We start from the raw sequence: 18,046 nt of genomic DNA, 5'->3' as shown, positions 1-18,046 counted from the left end.
ACGGCCCAGGCATCCTGCCTTCCTGTAATCCTTGACAACCTGAACAATGGTTGTGTGCCTGTTGGCAGCTGATGCTATTTAAAAAGCTTATCCTATTCATGGGTGATCTAATTTTAATTGCATTAACCTTACTTAAGAAAAAAGAAGCCATTCAATGTGAGCTATATACAGATTCATATCAATTGAAGGACCAAAATAAACATCTAAGGAAAACATTGAAGCAATTGAGGTATAATTCTGGTAGCTTGCCAAGTGGGAAATGTTGAAATCAGTCTCTGGCAAATGCTAAGGAAGTTGAACCGAATGATTGATGGCAATAAGTTGGAGGCATTGAAGGTTTCTTCATGTGTTTTTGAGTGTGAGGGCATGTGAATTTTCATAGGTTGTAGTATGTCTGGGAATGTCACCACATGTTCAGCAAACTTGAAGCCAAAAATACTTTGACTTTTAGCATATCTGAAGTACTGAACCATAGAAGGTTTAAATTCTGTCCTAAGCAAGCCCATAGCTGTACTAAAAATATTATGTTATTTGTAAGTCTAGACTGAATTTAACAAACAAGTAATTTGACATGTTGGATTGGCCAGTGCCAGCTATGGTGAACTTATAAATGCAAACATTCTGGGTGTGTCTGATATATGCCCCTAACAACCCTATTTTTAAAAACCAGGGAGTTTTTAGCTGAACTGTAGTTATTAGTGGACTAATGAGGAGTCAGGGGTTTGTATCTTTTGTCTGAAAAGCAAACCATAAAATTTTAATTGCCAGTTTAATGTAATATTATAGAGAGAAAATGTGTATTAAAAATGTTGGCTTTTTGACTGAAATAGTACCCTTCAAAATTTACTTGATTTTTAGCCCTCTCAGTAAAAGCAGCTAATTCTGAAATAGAAATTTAACTTTCCTCAAACTCAGGTAGGATTGATGGCTGGAAATGTTTTCCTTGAAAGTGGACTAAAGCATTTCATCAGAATACACTGAAGTTACAATGCTCAAGTAATTTAAATGAAGCTATAGGATAAGTTTTACACATACAATTTTTATATTTTTTAAATAATACTAAATAGGAAAAAAGGTATTAGTATCCAGAACATGAAAATGCCATCAGTTCAAGATAGCTTTGTGTGACTGATGGGCCTTTTCAAGAAGAAGTTTGTTTTAAAAGCTGGTATTTGAGGGTCACAGAAGGGTTGATGTAAGAGAACTGTAATTCTGGTTGTCTGTTTTGCTCTGGGTTTGGTTTATTGGGGAGTTTTATTCTTTCCCCTTCCCTCTGTTTGTAGATCCTGCTATCTTTTGCTTCATGCATGTCATCTTTGATGGCTGTGCTGAGGGGAGAAGTGGAGGGAAATGTAGCTAAAGTGTTAGATTTCAATATGCAACCATTTGTGGTGTTTGTTTTCTTGTAACTTGCTTTAAAATTGTTTTGTAGAGTTTTTTTTGGGGGGGGGTTGGTTTGTTTGTTGGGGGGGGTTTGTTTTCTTTCCAGTATCCTGGTTCTTGCTTTTAAATTTCTATAAGCTTTGGGCAAGTAGCTTAATTTCTGTTACCTTACTGTGGCACAGGAAGTACTTGCGTGATGCAGATCGCCAAGTTTTGGCCCAACAAGCTTTTGTGCTTACAGTGAAAGTGTTGGAGGACATTCTCAACGATCTGACACAGGTAAATGTTTAATGCTCCTTGATTTAGTAATTAGGTTTTTCTAGGTTTAGTTTGCTGACCTTAGATCTCCTGAGGCTGAAGTGCTGCATTATTATCATTTATTTATAATACCTTTTGTTTATGTGCAACTACATGTTAAACTTCTTTCCAGCATTATTGTCTTTTGGTTTTGAAATCCAGTAACAAATAACAGTTGTTGAGAACCCATTGCAGTAAGTTTGATTTGACTGTCCCTGTTATTTCAAATGATGGTAGTTTCGTGGAGTATAAGAACAGCTACATGTACAGGTGGGGTCTTTTGGAAATTTCCTTTTAAAATGAACTAATATTCCTCTTGCAAACTAAAACCACACAACTAGATATTATGTACTGGCTCTTGACAGCACCACATCTTTTATTATATGTAATTGTAATTTAGATGAAATTTTAAGAAGTCAGATAGAAATTAATCAGTTTCCAGGTGAAGATAACTGGAACTTGGAGGTTTATTCAATAAATGCTTTCAAGGAATTGTTTGTTCCTAAGGGTTTTCCAAGTTTACAAGAGTATAGTAAATGAAAGCTTCCTTAAGAACACTGGAACTCTGTATGAAATAGTTTGCTTATAAACCTGGGTGAAAGAGTTGTATCAATAGCAGTTTTTTGAAAGAAGAGGTGATGTAGTGAGGTTTTCTACCTTTGGACCATCACCAAAGAAAAAGCGCAGAAATTAAAATACTCCAGCAGTGGTTAACATACTTCTTGATCTACTAACAAGAAGGTTATGTAAGAGCAACCAAGGGGAAGATTCTTAAATTTGAGGTTAATTTGCAGCTGCCAAAAGGAACAGATTCAGTTTTGCATTCAGTATATTACAAGAAAATTTAAAGCTATTAAAATGTTGCGTTTCATTTAGTTGGATCACACAGTATAGACTGAAGTAGTTTGTGTGGGGGGAAACATTTTGGCTTTGGTTCAGCCTGTGCTGTTGATTTCTGTGTGGTGTTTTTACTGATTAAAATACTTTAATTGTAAGACTTGGGGCATGGATTAATTAATATTCAGGAGCAAACAAGAGTGAACATAGAATAAATGCATTTTCTTCAGCAGAAGCAGTAATGTAAAGGTACTTGCTGTCAGTTTTCATGGTAGTCATAGCTGTGCTCACATGCCTTCTGATTTCATTACTAACAGAGAAGAATGATCTCTTTTATTTAGGTTTCAGAAGATCAGAGTTCCAAGTCTTCTAACCTTGCTTCAGGAAGGATGACAACAGATGTCTCTAATAAAACTAGTGCTGAAGAGGGAAAAGAGGTTCTTCCCAAAAAGCCAGTGTTATCAGATGGAGTAGTACATAGTACTGAAAATGGAGTAAAGGAGGTGTCCCAGGGACAAATTCCCAATGCCATGGACATATTGGAACAAGAGGACAAGAATGACAAGGAAATTAAAGAGCTCCCTGGCCCTGGTTCAGTTGAGCCTATGGATCTTGATGGATATTCCAAGGACCCTGAAAAAATTGATTCTTCATGTAAACGCAGTGAACCAGAACGTCTTCAGTCTGGCAGGAACTCCAAGGAGAGAGCTTCAGAGAGCCGGACTCCAGAACTTTCTTTGGAAGAGCTAAGTATTAGCTCAAAACATCAGCAGCAGGCAGCTAAAGGAATAGTTCAAGCAGTACCTACAGAAGAACCTGTGCAGAGATCAAGCAGGAAGAGGAAATTACTTGAGGATGTGGAGTCTGGAAAAACACTTCTGCTGGATGCATATAGAGTTTGGCAGCAAGGTCAGAAAGTTATGGCCTATGACCTGGGTAAAATCGAGAAGATCATGTCTGAAACATACATGCTGATCAAACAGGTATTTTATCATTAATTGTAATTTCTCTATTTGACCTCAAACATGATTGTAGATTACCAGTAATTGCTAAACCAAGTGGTATAAAATTTGCCCTATATCCGTTAAAAAGCTGGGGAGAGAAATATCTCCCAAAGAACCATTCTCTTGACAAGACCACTGCTGGGGAGGGGTGGGGAGTAGGACCTTCCATGTTTTGGAACTAAATTTAAATATAAATCATTTAAGAGCTACAATGCAAATTACATGGAGTTTGTTCCTGCTAAATGTTAATTTGAATTGAGACACTTGTGTATCTTTGAATATATGTTCCTGAATAACTTAAGGTCACTGTTCTGCCATAGAAATGCTGCTTCTCACCCTTACTCCCATACTCTACATCCCCATTTCATGTATAATTTAATTAAATTTATAGATGAGCTACATATGACTTAATTAGTTGTGATTCTGTGTTCAGGTGGATGAAGAAGCAGCACTTGAACAGGCAGTCAAGTTTTGCCAGGTGCATATGGGAGCATCAGCACAGAAACAGGTAAGCTCTATGAAGTCCCTATCTGCTTATAATGAGCTCTTATTACTTAGTCTGTACAATCAAGTCTGTCACTGAGTGTTTGCAGCAATTGGAAATACCTACTTTCCTTGTATTGTTGTCATCTAAGACAAATTGGGCCACATCAGAGCGGGGAGCTCATCCCTGTTTATGTCAGGCTTGAAGGACAATTTGCGTGCCCAAAAGGTTTTGGGAAAACCTCAATCAATCTTCAAGTTGAAATATTTATGGGACCACATCATTCCTCGGCATTTCATAGATAGTAGTTACTTCTATCTGATCCCTAAGGGCTAACAACCTCATAAGCTTTTCCCTTGCTAACATTGCACTCTGATCTGGAGATCTCAAATATCTTTTCTCTCAACTTGAACGGCTGAAAATCTGATTTTAACTCTCTTATATTACTCATGGTTTTTTTAGTTTGTAGTTTCTGGGTTCATCCAGCAAACAATTAAAAAGCTGTAAAGGGCTGGCTGTTTGTCAGTCCTTAATGTGAAGTGAAAGCCAAGAAGAAAACTGGATGAATGACATATATAGAGGTCATTCATTTTGCCAGCAAACCATTGGTTGAAAGCTCCCAAGTTTTTTGTTCTCTTTGTGATTTTTGCCATCAGCACACAAGGAACCAGTTATTTAGATTTTGACTGGAAGATAAAATATGTTTTGAAGAAAAATCTATGTTAATAGTGAATAGTCTGTGGTTTAATACTGTGTGGGGCTTTGTGCCTGTTTTATGCTATGAAAACATAGCCTGTGTTATTGATTGCTAGCTCTCAAAAAGTAATTAAAATAGTATTTGTCTAAAAGTACTTGAAAAAATCTGTTGGAGTGCAGTTTATAAACCTGTTGTCTTTGAGTGTTTCACCAGTGCTTGTCTGTATCATGCTTAAGTTTGTAAAACAGGAAGTGTCTCGTAAGTATTCTGCACAAGAAAAGTAGACAACTATATGAATACGTTGAATCACATTCCCTACTTATTTAAAGTAGAGCTCTTTCAGGAAAGTCTTGAACAAACTTGTTCTATGAACTGCAGAAATTTATTGCAGTTTTCTGCAGGTTGTCTCTTTTGTCTCTCATGTATTTCTATTACTTCATCTTCCTGTTATCTCCTGTAACTTCATCTACCTGTCATGTGCCTTACTTAGCAGAGGTGTACAAGGAGAAGTATACCCTCTGACTACTCTAGAGATATCCACACAATGCATTCCAGCTTGCCAGTTACCAGAAAAAAGTATTATGGTTGCAGGGAGAGGGAGAATTGCTGGATTTTCAGTCACCTTGCCTCGGCATGGACTTCCATAAAAATGGAAGGATGGACAGTAAAAGCTTTTCAGAATTTCTTGTCATCCTCCCAAATTTGGATGAGGCTTTTCTTCCGTAAAATACAGCTGTCTCTGCTTTGCAAAAGCGTAAGCTTTAATTTAAGGAGGTACATCTCTGATGTTAGCAAGTTAAATTCTGTCTTAATGTGAAAAGGGTTTGAATACCTATCTTGCCTGTTTTTCAAAATAAATGTTTCTGAAACCTCCAGATAATTCTTCTGGTTTTTGAAGCAAATCTGGTTTCTCTCTCCAGAACACTGCCTCTGTTCTTTAGATCTTTTCAGTCTAACTTCAGATAATGCACATTGCCTGGTCCTCCCTTCAGTGTGTTAATGTACATGACAAACGCTTTTCAGAACTAAAGCACAGCTGTCAGAGATGCTGGTTAATAGACAGAAGAACTTCCAAGGTGAACCTTCTGTATTATATAGAGTCAAGAGGGCTTCCTTTGAAGTTTTTCTGCCTAGTGCAGCTGAAGAAAATTGAGGCTGTAAGTCAACCACTGTAACAAGGTTTAGTGCTGTCTACTCTGCAACTTCAGGAAAAGCAGGTTTTTCTGTGTCTTTTGTGAAAGGTTCCAGGTGTTATTCTTGTTTCCATTTAAGATATGTGCCTTCCAGTGGAGCTTGAACCTTGTGTTTTCGTGCTCTTGAATCTATGGGTACTTGTTCTCATATAATTTTGGTGGATATTTTACTGGTGATTATTGCCTTGTCCAGGAGGGCAGAGGAGAATCACAGAATCAGAGAATAAACTAGATTGGAAAAGACTTTTTAAGATCAGAAGTCCAACCATTAACCTCAGGACTGCCAAGGCCACCATTAAACCATGTTACTGAGAACCTCATTTACATGGTTTTCAAGCATTTCAAGTGAGGGTGACTCTACCACTGCCCTGAGCAGCCTGTTCCAATGCCCTGATTACCCTCAGGGCAGGCTCTGTTATACAGCATTTGTCCTAGACAGCTTCACCTTCACACTACATTTCTTCTTGAAATAGTGTTAGTATCCGTTGTCAGGAGGCATGCCAACTTAGGTTTTTCCCTGTGTTGTTAGGAAAGTCCGAGTCTGGAGCGTCCATGAAAGTCTCCAACAGTATGTTTAGTTACAATGCTCATTTGTATGGTGCATCTCCTAGCAGAGCAAGAGGAAAGGAGTAGTGAGAGTGTTTCTTCATTGGGTTTTCATGGAAGTTACTTTCTCCAAGTTGTGCTCCACAGGAAGTCAGTAACCTTTTTCCATTGAACTACAGAAATGAACAGAAATGTCAAGGCAGGTATTCTAGTAAAATCATAGTCTGGTATTTCAGATTTTAATTTATTTTTATTTTAATAAATCTTGGCATGTTAAGGTTGGGGTTTTTGGTTGGTTTGTGTTTTGGTTTGTTTTTTTTTTAGTTTATCTTGGTGAAAAAAAAGGCATTCTCACACTGTGATTTATGATTTCAAAATCAAAGGAATTAGCTAATAAGCTTCTTTTAAAAGTAATGTTACTGTTTGCTTTTTGCATGTAGTCACCTTTTTAAACCGCACTCAAGCAACTCACATGTATCAGCCAAGTTCCTTGCTGGGCTTTCTTGAAAGTTCAAGGTATGCAATTGCTATGGCAACTTTTCCAGCAAAGTCAACAGTTCCTCAGGCATGTGGCAAAGCGTGAGAATGGTGAAATTTTCTAAGTCACTTCCCCAGGTATTTAGTTGACTTTGTAGAAGAAGATGCTGGAGTCTCACTGCCTCAATACATGTCAACATTGCATCAGTCATGAGGACTACAGAGGACTTCTAAAATCAAGTGGAAGGGTCACAGTATTGCCAAGCTATTAAAAAGATTAGATCTCATCACAGAAGCATAATAACCCACTTTGTCAGTTTCTGTTTACTGACTGCTGTATTGTTTCCTCCTTGTGCCTGAAGAGGCATATAAAAAATTCAATAGTTGTTAAATATTTAGGTTAAAAATTCTGACTGGGCTGGAAGGAAGTGGAAAAGCCATAATTCAAATGATTACTCATTCTAGTAGCAAGTGAAAGCTTTCATAAAGAAACCATATACTTCCTGGAACTGTAAAATAGAACAACCAGCAGAAAGAGACATATATCAAGGTAGATTTTATATTCACTTGGGGTTTTTTGGTGGGTTTTTTTTTGGACTGTCAATTTCTTGGGATAAGTGACTTAAGAACCACAGGCCCTGTAAACCTGCTCCAGCTATCCAGTAACAAAGCGCTTCTCTGGGCTGCCACAGCTCTATACATGACATCATTTGTTTACAGAAAGCAAATACTTGCCAATTTTAAATAAAACAGGACTCAGCCTGTGGAAAACAGACAGATGTCTACAGGAGTGGCTATTGCTGTGTCTCCACACTAATTCATAGTGTTATAGTAGCAGTAGGGCAGTTTCACACAGCCTACAAGATCCTGCTAGATATGGACGAAAAGGAAACTGCAGCATGTAATAATCTCATTAGCTAGGAGTGCTTCCTTAAAGGGAATGCTTGCAAGCTTCCAAGTGCATCACATTAAAAGGTATGTTTTATTTCAAGTGAGTTAACAGGAGATCTTGTCACTTCCAGTGCAGTCAAATACTAGCTCATCTACAGTATCCACTTTCAAGGTTAGTTTGTGTGCAGGTTTTTCACCATTCTCATGTTTTGCCACATGCTTGAGGAGCTGTTGACCTTGCTGGAAAAGCTGCCATAGCAATTGCATACCCTGAACCTTCTGGAAAGCCCAGCAAGGAGCTTGGCTGATACATGTGAGTTGCTTGAGTGGGGTTTAAAAAGGTGACTGCATACTCAGAATTAAGAGGACAAGGGCAGTATTGTCTGATCAGTTTTCAGTGATACAGAAGATTGCCCAGTGAACGCTTTTGTTACAGCAGTATAATCATCAGCCCTTCAGAGAATTTTGTTGTGTTGCTTCTTGCAGATATAACTGCTCTTGTTGAAGTCACTGAGTTGGTCATATGACTAAACTAATGTAGACTGAGGGATTAACAAAATACCTTCTCAAATATTCACATTCTCTAGTATGGCCTATTGACCCTTCAGCCTATTGCACTGTTTTTAAAAGCAGGAGACTGAAGTTCCAGGGACTACTTAAATTTAGTTCAGACTATAGCAGCTTCCAAATAAGGCTGTATGACCACCAGTAATGAGTGGGGTTGTGACTTCAAAGGCAATTGCTTATGCTAGGATTTCAAGTCATGAAATGAGTAGTCCTGCAGCTAAAAAGGTGGGAGAACAGTAGCCCATCTCATCTGATGGGCTTTTTGTAACTGAGGGAGGAAAGTAAGTAGTTCAGGTTGAATTTACGAGTTGTGATGGTGTTGGAGTTTTTGGAATTGTTTTGTCATTGTTCAAAGTAATACCTCTAGAAGACCTGACAGTGAGTCATAGCATAAGAACATAGCATAGTTAAATCAGCATTTTCAAGTGACAACTGCTGCTGCAAGTAAGCTTGCTTCCTTGGTGGCTGCTCTTCCTCTGCCATGGTATACATTCCTCTGTACTGGCCCAGGTATTTGAATGGCTGGGCAGTACACCGGACTGGATAATAGGTGTGGCTGAAAGTCATTCTTCCTCTTTCTGTTCTTTTCCACTGTAGGTGTGAGCCACATTTTTGTTACATACATATTTAATAGGCTACAACTGCTCTCCAGTAGTGGTCACTATGTTAATAGTGGTTAAGTACTGAAGTTATACTAGAGATAATTCACTTTGTGGTCAAGCAGCATTTTGAAGGATGCTTATTCTTCGATTTTCTTAGTCTGAGAATGTTATCAAAAAGGTCTGCAGAGATCCTGAAAGCTATTGCTCTGAGTTATAAGATGTATTTTTAGTCTTGCCAGCTATGATTTTCATGCGAAATTAATGGCCCCTGGAAATGGAATACCGAGAGCTTGTTGAGGGAGAATGGAAGATTAAGAGGCAGACTAGTTTGACCTTGATGTGGCATTATACTTAAATCTGTAGTCCTAAGGAATAAGGAGGGGGTGTGCTGGCAGAAAGCAGTTGTGAGGCTGCTAGATAATTGGAGAATTTCTAATACTCCTTTTCTCTGTCTGCCTAAAATTGGTCACATTAAAGTCTTCATTTTATACATGATGATCATGTCTGTGATACTGTTAAGGATGTGTCACCATGAGAAAGTTCCTGCAGCACAAGCTAGGATGAAGCTTCGTAGTGCACAGAACATTCTATTAATGCATGTGGAGATACTTCAGTCTGAAACACATCTGTCTTTCTTTTCTTGACTTACAATTCAAAAAGGTATTTTTATTACCGGGGACTTAGTTTTGTGTGCGTTAATACTAAAATTACAGCTTTCACCATGACAGGTCATGACAGGTAGCTTAAAGAGGACAGGTAAAACTTTGTGGTTGTGTTAGGATATATTGTGGATTGCGGATCCTGAAAACTGAATAGAACAAATAGCTTAAAACATTGCAGACATCAACACAGTACACAGAGCTGGACTTAACATCTCTAAAAATGCAAGAGTGTTCAAGGGCAAAGTTCCAGAATGCCATTAAGTGTCTAGTCCTGTGTGTTGACCCTTGAGAATATGGGACTGTATGTAGAAGGCCCTCATAATGGGTAGTGTTGTAGCAGCTGAAATTCCTATTGGCTCGTCATAGTATAGTATATCATCTAAATGTCATGAGAAGGGGCTATTTCAACATTGCTGAGTTATTTAAGACTCACTGCTGCACTAGCCAAAAAATCCCTTGCTCTGGGACCACTTCCATCCCGGAAGAGTGAGAGAGAAATTTTCAACCACCCTTTTCTGATCCAGCTGCCAAACCTCAAGCTCTCCCTGCACCATTCGGACCGATTGTATCCTCCCTTTCACTCTTGGCTTGAACTCACCTCTTCCAAAGTATCACCTCCTTCATCACCTTCTCCCACTGGTTGGTGCCAAATTCTGAGTGCTCTCCTCATTTCCCTTTCTAAATCTGCAGTCAAAACTCTTCAGCAGCTTTCAGTGCTACATCTACCTAAATGTGATGTTTCATGGAGAAGCTGCCACCAGAATCAACACAAATATATTTTGTTATAAACACAAAGGCACAACCAGGCTATGTAGATCAGCTGTGCCTTTCAGGCTCCTGGCAGGATCCTTGAGTTTATGAAGCTTGCTACTTCTATAATATGAAAGCTGTAATTGTTGAGGAAAGGTGGTGCTTTAGTGCTGCTGTTTTCTTGCCCTTCTCTAGTTTCAAAACAAGTAACTGAGGTCTTGGTTTTCTCCTTTTATCAGTGTTTAATTGTTCCCAATGTTGGTGATGTCTTAAAGTCTAAAATGTGTTGAAGCCTTAGACCACAGCCTCATACTGAAGAAATTTAGAGGAATGATGCCATAGATGATGGGTTTGCTGTATGTGGTCTGCAGCTGGAACCACACACAACCTCAGAAGTGCTCAGATTGATTCTGGAGCAGCCATCTAGTAATGTGACAATCTCTGTGTTGGACCTTACAGTGATTGTGACATTTTATTTGGAACAGGAAAAATTATCTCTGTGAGTGAAGCTAGAGGGCACTTCAGTGAGTGTTTCCCCTTCTGCTGTGGAATGCAGTCAGCACTGCAGTGACATGCTCTTCAAGTAGAAAACTTGAGTGACTTGTTTGAACTGCCTTGAATGTCTAGAGCAGTTTTGTCTCTAATTCCCACTTAAATAAACCAACCAAACCACACAAAAACAAACCACCAAGCTGTTCTCTTCAAGAAACTGCTAAAAGCCTTTTGCAAAGGCGCTTTCCTGGGGATGGGAGGAGTTAAGTAAAATATTAAATTATTACAAAATAATCAGCTCTATTTCTACCTCATGTGTTTTTTCCCCTCCTTTTTGTTCCACCCACATGCTGCTAATTTTCATCTTTTCTTCCTGCACATCAAGACGTCAGAGGCTGCTTACAGAAAAAGTTGTTTTTCCTGAGTTGTCTGTATGCTTTATTAATGCAGCAAAGATGACAAGGAAAGAGGGGAAGGAGGAGGTAGGGGTAGGGGGGGGACAAAAGGATGAGCTCTTTCATGGTCTCCTACCATAGGGTGACCATTTTGTTCACTGTTGCATTTGCCAGTTGCCATGGCATCCCCCTCTCACTCTATCCTGGAGGTGTATTCTTGATATAATTAACAGCTCTCCTCCTTCTGTCTCCTGCAGAAAGCAATCATTAAGTGAACATGAAGGGAAGAAAAGTCACTTTTTATCGTTTACTTTGTCTGACAGTGGTTTTCATCCTGCTGCCTTATCTCTTTTGGTCCAATAATGATGTTTTTGTGTATGGAGCATTGCTGGAGTACAGCTGCTTGTGTAGAGCAGGACGTGACGCCCCTGCATGCATTTGTGTAAATGGAGGATTTTGTTAGGTTAAAGTGCAGTTCAATCAGATGTATCTAAACCTTAATTATTTTCTATATATAAAACTGTAATCTTAGGAAATAAAATTGTAATCTTGGGTAATACAAGGTTTTGTTGGAATCGGGATCATGGATATTGCTGCTAGTTGTAATGTACCTTGAAGAAAACTTCCAAATGAGATTTCTTTCAAATGTTGCTGCAGAGAGATTGGGGAAAAAATAAGAATAGGCATAGTTTAATTGAAATGCTATGTTGAACAGAAGTTGAGGGGCCAGTATTGTGGCAGTTGGCCAGTGTGTTGTTCAGCCATTTTAAGTGACAGCTTCAGGGCTTTGTAGTGATGCGCTGGTATTCTTTTTGAAGGTGCTTCTTTTTGTTGGGTGGATTCTGACATCAGTCCCACAAAATGCCAAACTCAGACACAGGAATACGTTAAAAAACCAAGAATAAGTTACATAACAGGTGTACCGCTAGCATCTTTCCTCAGGAAACTTGTGTTGGGAAGACCATCACTATCCCTTTCTGTGGAACACCCGATTGCTACTTTTTCCCACAGCCCCAGAGCAGTAAGCTGTTCTAGGAGCAGTATCAGCAGGCCCCTGTAGGATTTGTTTGTTGTGTTTTGAAAGCAACAATAAGTATGGTAATGTCATGGTTTAACCTCAGCCAGCAGCTAAGCCCCACACAGCCGCTCACTCACTTCCCCTGGTGGGATGGGGGAGAGAATCAGAAAGCTAAAAGTGAGAAAATTCGTGGGTTGAAATAAAGACAGTTTAGTAGGTAAAGTGAAAGCCTTGTGTGCAAGCAAAGCAAACCAAGGAATTGGTTCACCACTTCCCATGGGCAGGCAGGTGTTCAGACATCTCCAGGAAAGCAGGGCTCTGTCACACGTAACAGTGACTTGGGAAGAAAAATGGCATCACTCTCAATGTTCCCCCCTCCTTACTGCTTCATCCCCCAGCTTCCATTGGAAGGGTTTGTCCCTAGTCTCTGAGAAGCTGAATGAACTCTTTGAGGAGTATGCAGAAATAGTCAATGTTTTAACAAATAAGAAGTCTGATCTTGTCACCTGCATAAGTCAGATACAGTCACAATTCAAACAGACATGCATGCTAGTTACTCATTTAAATTTTAGCTTTATACAGACTTCATAAGGAAGAACATTTTTGCTGAGTTTTTTAAAGAAGAGCAAATAGGATAGCAGGTATTTATGGAGCTAATGACTGTTTTACTCGTCTTCTGTGACATGCCATTTGGTTATGAATAAGCCGTATATGTTAGTTCCATCCACTTTGGTGGTATAGTAATCAAGACAGAAGTAGCACTGCATAATCTTCAGTACCTCATCTTGTTTTAAAGCATGCAGAATGAAGTCCAGTCCTGACTAGATGAACCTGTAATCACAATGAAAGATAAGAAGGCAGATAAGAGTTTTCATCTTATTTCAGTTGTATGCACTTGTTCTATAAGTAGTGTCCTCATCAGTATAAGAAAAGATTCCTTTCCTCTTGGTGACTAAAGCCACTTTGTAATAAAGCCACCATCTTTTAAATGTAGTGGTGGTAACAGACACTTAACACAGTGCAGTGAATTAAAGAGCGGGAAGGAGAATTGCTGTACTTTTGACTTAGTGCCACAACAAAATAGAAACTTAAAAAAACCCCGTCTCCTAATGAGAAACCACATAAAATGCTGGTAAAGGATTATTGTCACTGCTGCTCACTTCCCTACTGTATCTTTGAGGAAAATAATCTTTATTATGCCTTGCTGCTCGTACAGCAGTAGAAATAGATGAACATAAAGTGCTTCTGGCAAAGCCAAGACTTCCTGTAATGAGTTTTTCTGGGATTATTTCTCACATGCAGTGTTATAAAGCCTTGTGTTTTCCTGCAGGCAGGATGATGAAATGTGGCCCCATAAGTCTTGAGTAGTATAGTGAGTGACTTTGCCCTGAACTGGAATTCTTGCCCCTACACTAAAACCAAAATCTCTGAAAGAAGACAATGTGTGCCTTACTGTGGTGCTCATCTTAATTTTCTCCTTACAGCTTTTGGGTGCTCTTCAGTTTCTGGGGCCAGTAAAACATTCAAAGCAGGTTTAAATCCCCTTTTTTATGGCTGTGTGAGCTACAGAATAGTAGCAATGGGTGGGGTATTTTTTTATGCTTTGACTCTTATTTTAAAGACAGGTATTTCTTCTCTTTTTTCTTCCACCCCCTTGTTTGAGAATAGTAAGTCATTGAAACGGGTTTGGGTTGGGTTTCTTTTCTTCTTTCAAGGTCTCTTTCATTGGGCTGAAAGAACCTGTCTCTTTACGGAAGTGTTAGACAACCCTTCACCTGTTCACAGGTAGAAGATTTCCTTTAAAGCAGTAAATAAGGAAATCTTTGGTTGCCATTCTTTGGTGTAAAGCTGCACTTCTTGACTGTGCATTAGAATTTTTAGTCATGATTTTACTGAGACAGAACCATTATGTTAGTTTCGGCTTCATTCTTTTGAGTGGATAAAATGTTACTCCCTTCAGATTGGTTCTCTGCAAAAAAAAAAAAACCAACAAAAATACTTTGCCCAAACCACAACTTCACCTGGAGGAACCAGTTCAAAATAAAACCTAATTTTTCTTGTCCCTGGAACAGCATCTTCACTTTGAGAAATAGACGTTTGTTTTCAGCTGTGTATATCAGTAAGGGGTAACTTTAGTCTCAACCTTTTCTATGTGCTTCATCACATACCACTTGCAATATGGCCTTCTTTACTTCAGTGCTTGTCCATTGCCTCCATGGCCTGGCTAAACACTTGTTGGCCACCCACTGGCAGCCAGTTCCCAGTGGCATTCCTCAAACCACATGGGGCATCATCAAACTGGGGCATGATTCTCTCTGATGCTTTGGATGATGGGATGGAGTGAACCCTTAGTGGGTTTGTGTGACACCAGCTTGGAGGGCATGGTCAGTGTGCTGGAGAGCACCTGCCATTCAAAGGAACTTGGGTACACTGGAAGAGAAATTCAAAATCCTGCGCCTGGGGCAGAGTGATCCCTGTGCAACATAGCTGGCTGTGGAACAGCTCTGCCAAAAAGATTTGGAGCTGTGGACAAAGAAGTTGAACACAGGTCAGCGATGTGCCTTTATGGCAGTGAAGTCATAGAGAGCTGGGTTTCTTCATCCTGGAGAACAGGAGACTAATGGAAGGTGTGGGTATGGAATTGTCATCTTCAGCAGGGAGGAAGGAACCAGATGAGAAGCACCATTTAAAGTTGCAGCAAAAGAAATTTGGATGAAATGATAGGAAAAAAATGTTCACTGTGAAGGTGGTAAATCACTACAACAGGGGCCCAGAGAGGTTGTGGAATCTCCATCTGTTGTGGTTTGCTACAGCTGAACCCAGGACACAATCCTTGGTGACATTTGGAACTGGGCTAGACACAAGCCCTCAGTAAGCTGACCTGATTGCACTACAAACATGCAGAGGTCCCTTCCAGCAGGAGGGGTGTTGCTGTACTCCTCCTCTCACTAATCATTTTTCTTCTGAATACCATTCAAATATTTGCTGAGTTGCTTTCCAAGAGTCCTTTTTCTGTCTCTGGAAATAGCTGTGCATTTTTATAGAAATACAGTGTGAGATGCAGTTATATTTTTAACATGTACCTAACTAGTAGTACCTTCATGTGTTTCTGATGAAAAAAACCCCAACCTGGATATAATACAAGCACGGAAATGTCAGGTTCTACATAATGTATTATGTAAGTTAATGAAGTGCTTGGGTGTGAAGGGTTTTCCCTCTAAATCACAGCTGAAGACATTTCCTCTAGTGATTTCACTTCTGGCTTAAGGCTTTCTTCTGCACTTCCCCTCAAGTTTGTATGATCCCATGTGTGAGTCTTGAGACCTTTAGTTTTGGAACTGATGGTTTAAACATCAGAAACCTGCTTTCAGAGGCAGAATAGACATTTTTTTTGCTCTAACGTGGTAATAGTTGTGAATATAGCTGCTATGTTTTATTTTTTGTGTGCACATAGCATCTGGCAGGTTTTAATCAAATGTTTTTTTGCAGATTGATTAATCAAGTTCAGGAACTTCAAAAATACATTCCACCAATTATTTAAAAAAAGCTGTACTTGTGTGTTTTCCACCTTTGAATTTTAAGCATGTGTTTTCTCCAGCTGAGATTTACTCTGTTCTCTCAGTGAAATTCTGCTGACTCTTCTGGCATTGTAAAAAATCTTTGGTCATCTAGGCCATTAGGGCCTGATTTAATTTTACATTTGACAGCAGAACTCTATTTCCTGTTTCAAACACTCATACTTTAGCACCATGGTTAAAACAAGGCTTTTTTTCACAGCAGAGGTATGAGATGGGAGTTAAATAGCTGAAGATTCCATTCAGCTGTATCTTTTACAGTCCAGTAAGTCTTCATTGAATGAAGACCATAAAGAGCATTAAATAAATGTGTCCTCTGGCCTCACAGGCAAGAAGATTTGATTGCTGATAAAAAATACAGAGAAGATACTCGATTTACGGGTACTTTTGTTCCCTTCTTCGGTGAATTTATATCACCCTTCTACCTTCCATCTGTATAATCAATGGTAGTGCATTATATTCTTAGCTCTGGCTTCAGAGTGTCACTTTTTGTGCCACTGTTACTTCTGCAAAGGCAACAGATCTTCCAGAACATTAGTCCAAGTTGGACACCAATGTTATTCAGTTCTGCAGTTATTGGGAATTTACGATTTGAGGTTAAGATGATCACTTATTTTGCAAGCAAATAGATTTTTCTGCTTTCTCTATTTCTTCTGACATCATTCACTAAGAATTATGTCTTCTAATAATTTGCAAATGTTCTTAAAGCACTGCAGATCTGTTTGTTCAGGCCAGGAGTTTGTCAATATGAATATGAATAAATATTCAAATGCTGCTTTGCTAAATAGACCATAAAGAACAGAAAAATAATCCATAAAGACAAAATATTTCTTTATAATAGTTATTGATTTTATATTCACTTTAGAGCCAGTGTTTTCTATCTACAGAAAGTTGTACTGCTCACAGTTGTCACTGAAGCAGGTAGCATATGCAGAATTACTGACATGTATTTTCTCACTGTCTCTGCCTGCCCTTTTTTGTTTTGTGTAGGCCACAGGAGAAGCACCCACGACTCCAAAGCATACAAAGGACAACAGAGAGAGCTTCTTCCCAGTAACAGCAACCACACTGCATCCTACCCCAGTGAATCCAGACACTGCAACACCTGAAAATCTCCTGAGACTGAATGATCTGCATTCCAAATCCAAACCAGCCTCTTCCTCTTCTTCCTCCTCCTCCTCAGCATCTTCAGTACCTCCATCCCAGGAGTCACACAGGGACACTGAGCATCTGCGGAGTCAAAATGCAGAGACTGCTCCCAGCACAAGTGATCTTGCACGTGGTAAGTCTCAGGGAGACAGAATGGTTTGGCGTTCTCTAATCGGTTTGCCAAGGCCACACGGTGCATCCGTGCCTCAGTTCTGATTCTTGCCTTTTTTCTGAGCACTAGACCACACTCAAAAGGCTACAGAGACTTTTGTCTTGGTCCTGAATTGGGCACATTTACATAATACGTATTTTAATTACTAGGATTGATTAAAAGAGTGACCACTGTCACATACTTGTATATGTAATGGAAGTTGCATACTTGCATGCAAAATCATGGAATGGCAACCAAAAATAATTTTATGTAGAGAATTTAAGTCTCTAGTAGCATAAAAATACCCCATTTCTGTTTTATTCAAAGAGGTGAGGATCTGGTTTTTTAAAATACCTTAAATCTTTGAAGAAAGTTAGAAGTGATTGCAATTGAAATAAACTGGTGGACAGCCTGCATCTGACACGCAAGTGCCCTATTAACATAATTAGATGCACAGCTATCATTGCCCTGTATGTGTGTGTGGAGATACAGAACATTGTGAAAATTCCAATATTCTACATGGTTCATAAAGTTAGTGTTTCATCACTGTTAATTTTCACATTTGAGAAGAGAAGCATCTGGTGGGACTGGAATGTTGGGAATATATTATTTATAGCCCTTGTATGGTGATATGCAAGGTTAGGCTACAGAGAAGGATTGAAGAAACTGAACAAGTGTTAGTTGTTCTGTAGCACAATCGTGTGTCTTGTTTAGGCCTGTGTTGTGTACTTGGTCCTATACAGTTTGTATAGATTAGGAAAGAAGTAAATGAGAATGCTGTCTTTTTCTTTACTGTTGTCGTGGCAGGCTGGCTTGTTAGCAGTAGCCAGAGTCACTGTGCAGGGCAGTACTGATCCACTTTGGGGAATGAAGGAA

General features: G+C 39.2%; 1 protein-coding gene across 1 annotated transcript in view; it reads left to right on the top strand.

Moving 5' to 3' along the window:
• CABIN1 (calcineurin binding protein 1) overlaps positions 1-18,046 on the top strand; it is a 106,676-nt gene that overhangs the window by 74,250 nt on the left and 14,380 nt on the right. Inside the window, exons 30-33 of the mRNA XM_031047787.2 lie at positions 1,566-1,662; positions 2,859-3,500; positions 3,955-4,029; positions 16,861-17,152. Of these exons, the coding sequence (XP_030903647.2) occupies positions 1,566-1,662; positions 2,859-3,500; positions 3,955-4,029; positions 16,861-17,152 (1,106 nt within the window). The remainder of the gene's footprint in view (positions 1-1,565; positions 1,663-2,858; positions 3,501-3,954; positions 4,030-16,860; positions 17,153-18,046) is intronic.

This window comes from Melopsittacus undulatus, chromosome 12 (genome assembly GCF_012275295.1).
Source record: "Melopsittacus undulatus isolate bMelUnd1 chromosome 12, bMelUnd1.mat.Z, whole genome shotgun sequence".
NCBI lineage: Eukaryota > Metazoa > Chordata > Aves > Psittaciformes > Psittaculidae > Melopsittacus > Melopsittacus undulatus.
Note: the sequence above shows the minus strand (reverse complement) of the source record. Positions and strands in the feature narration are given on the sequence as shown.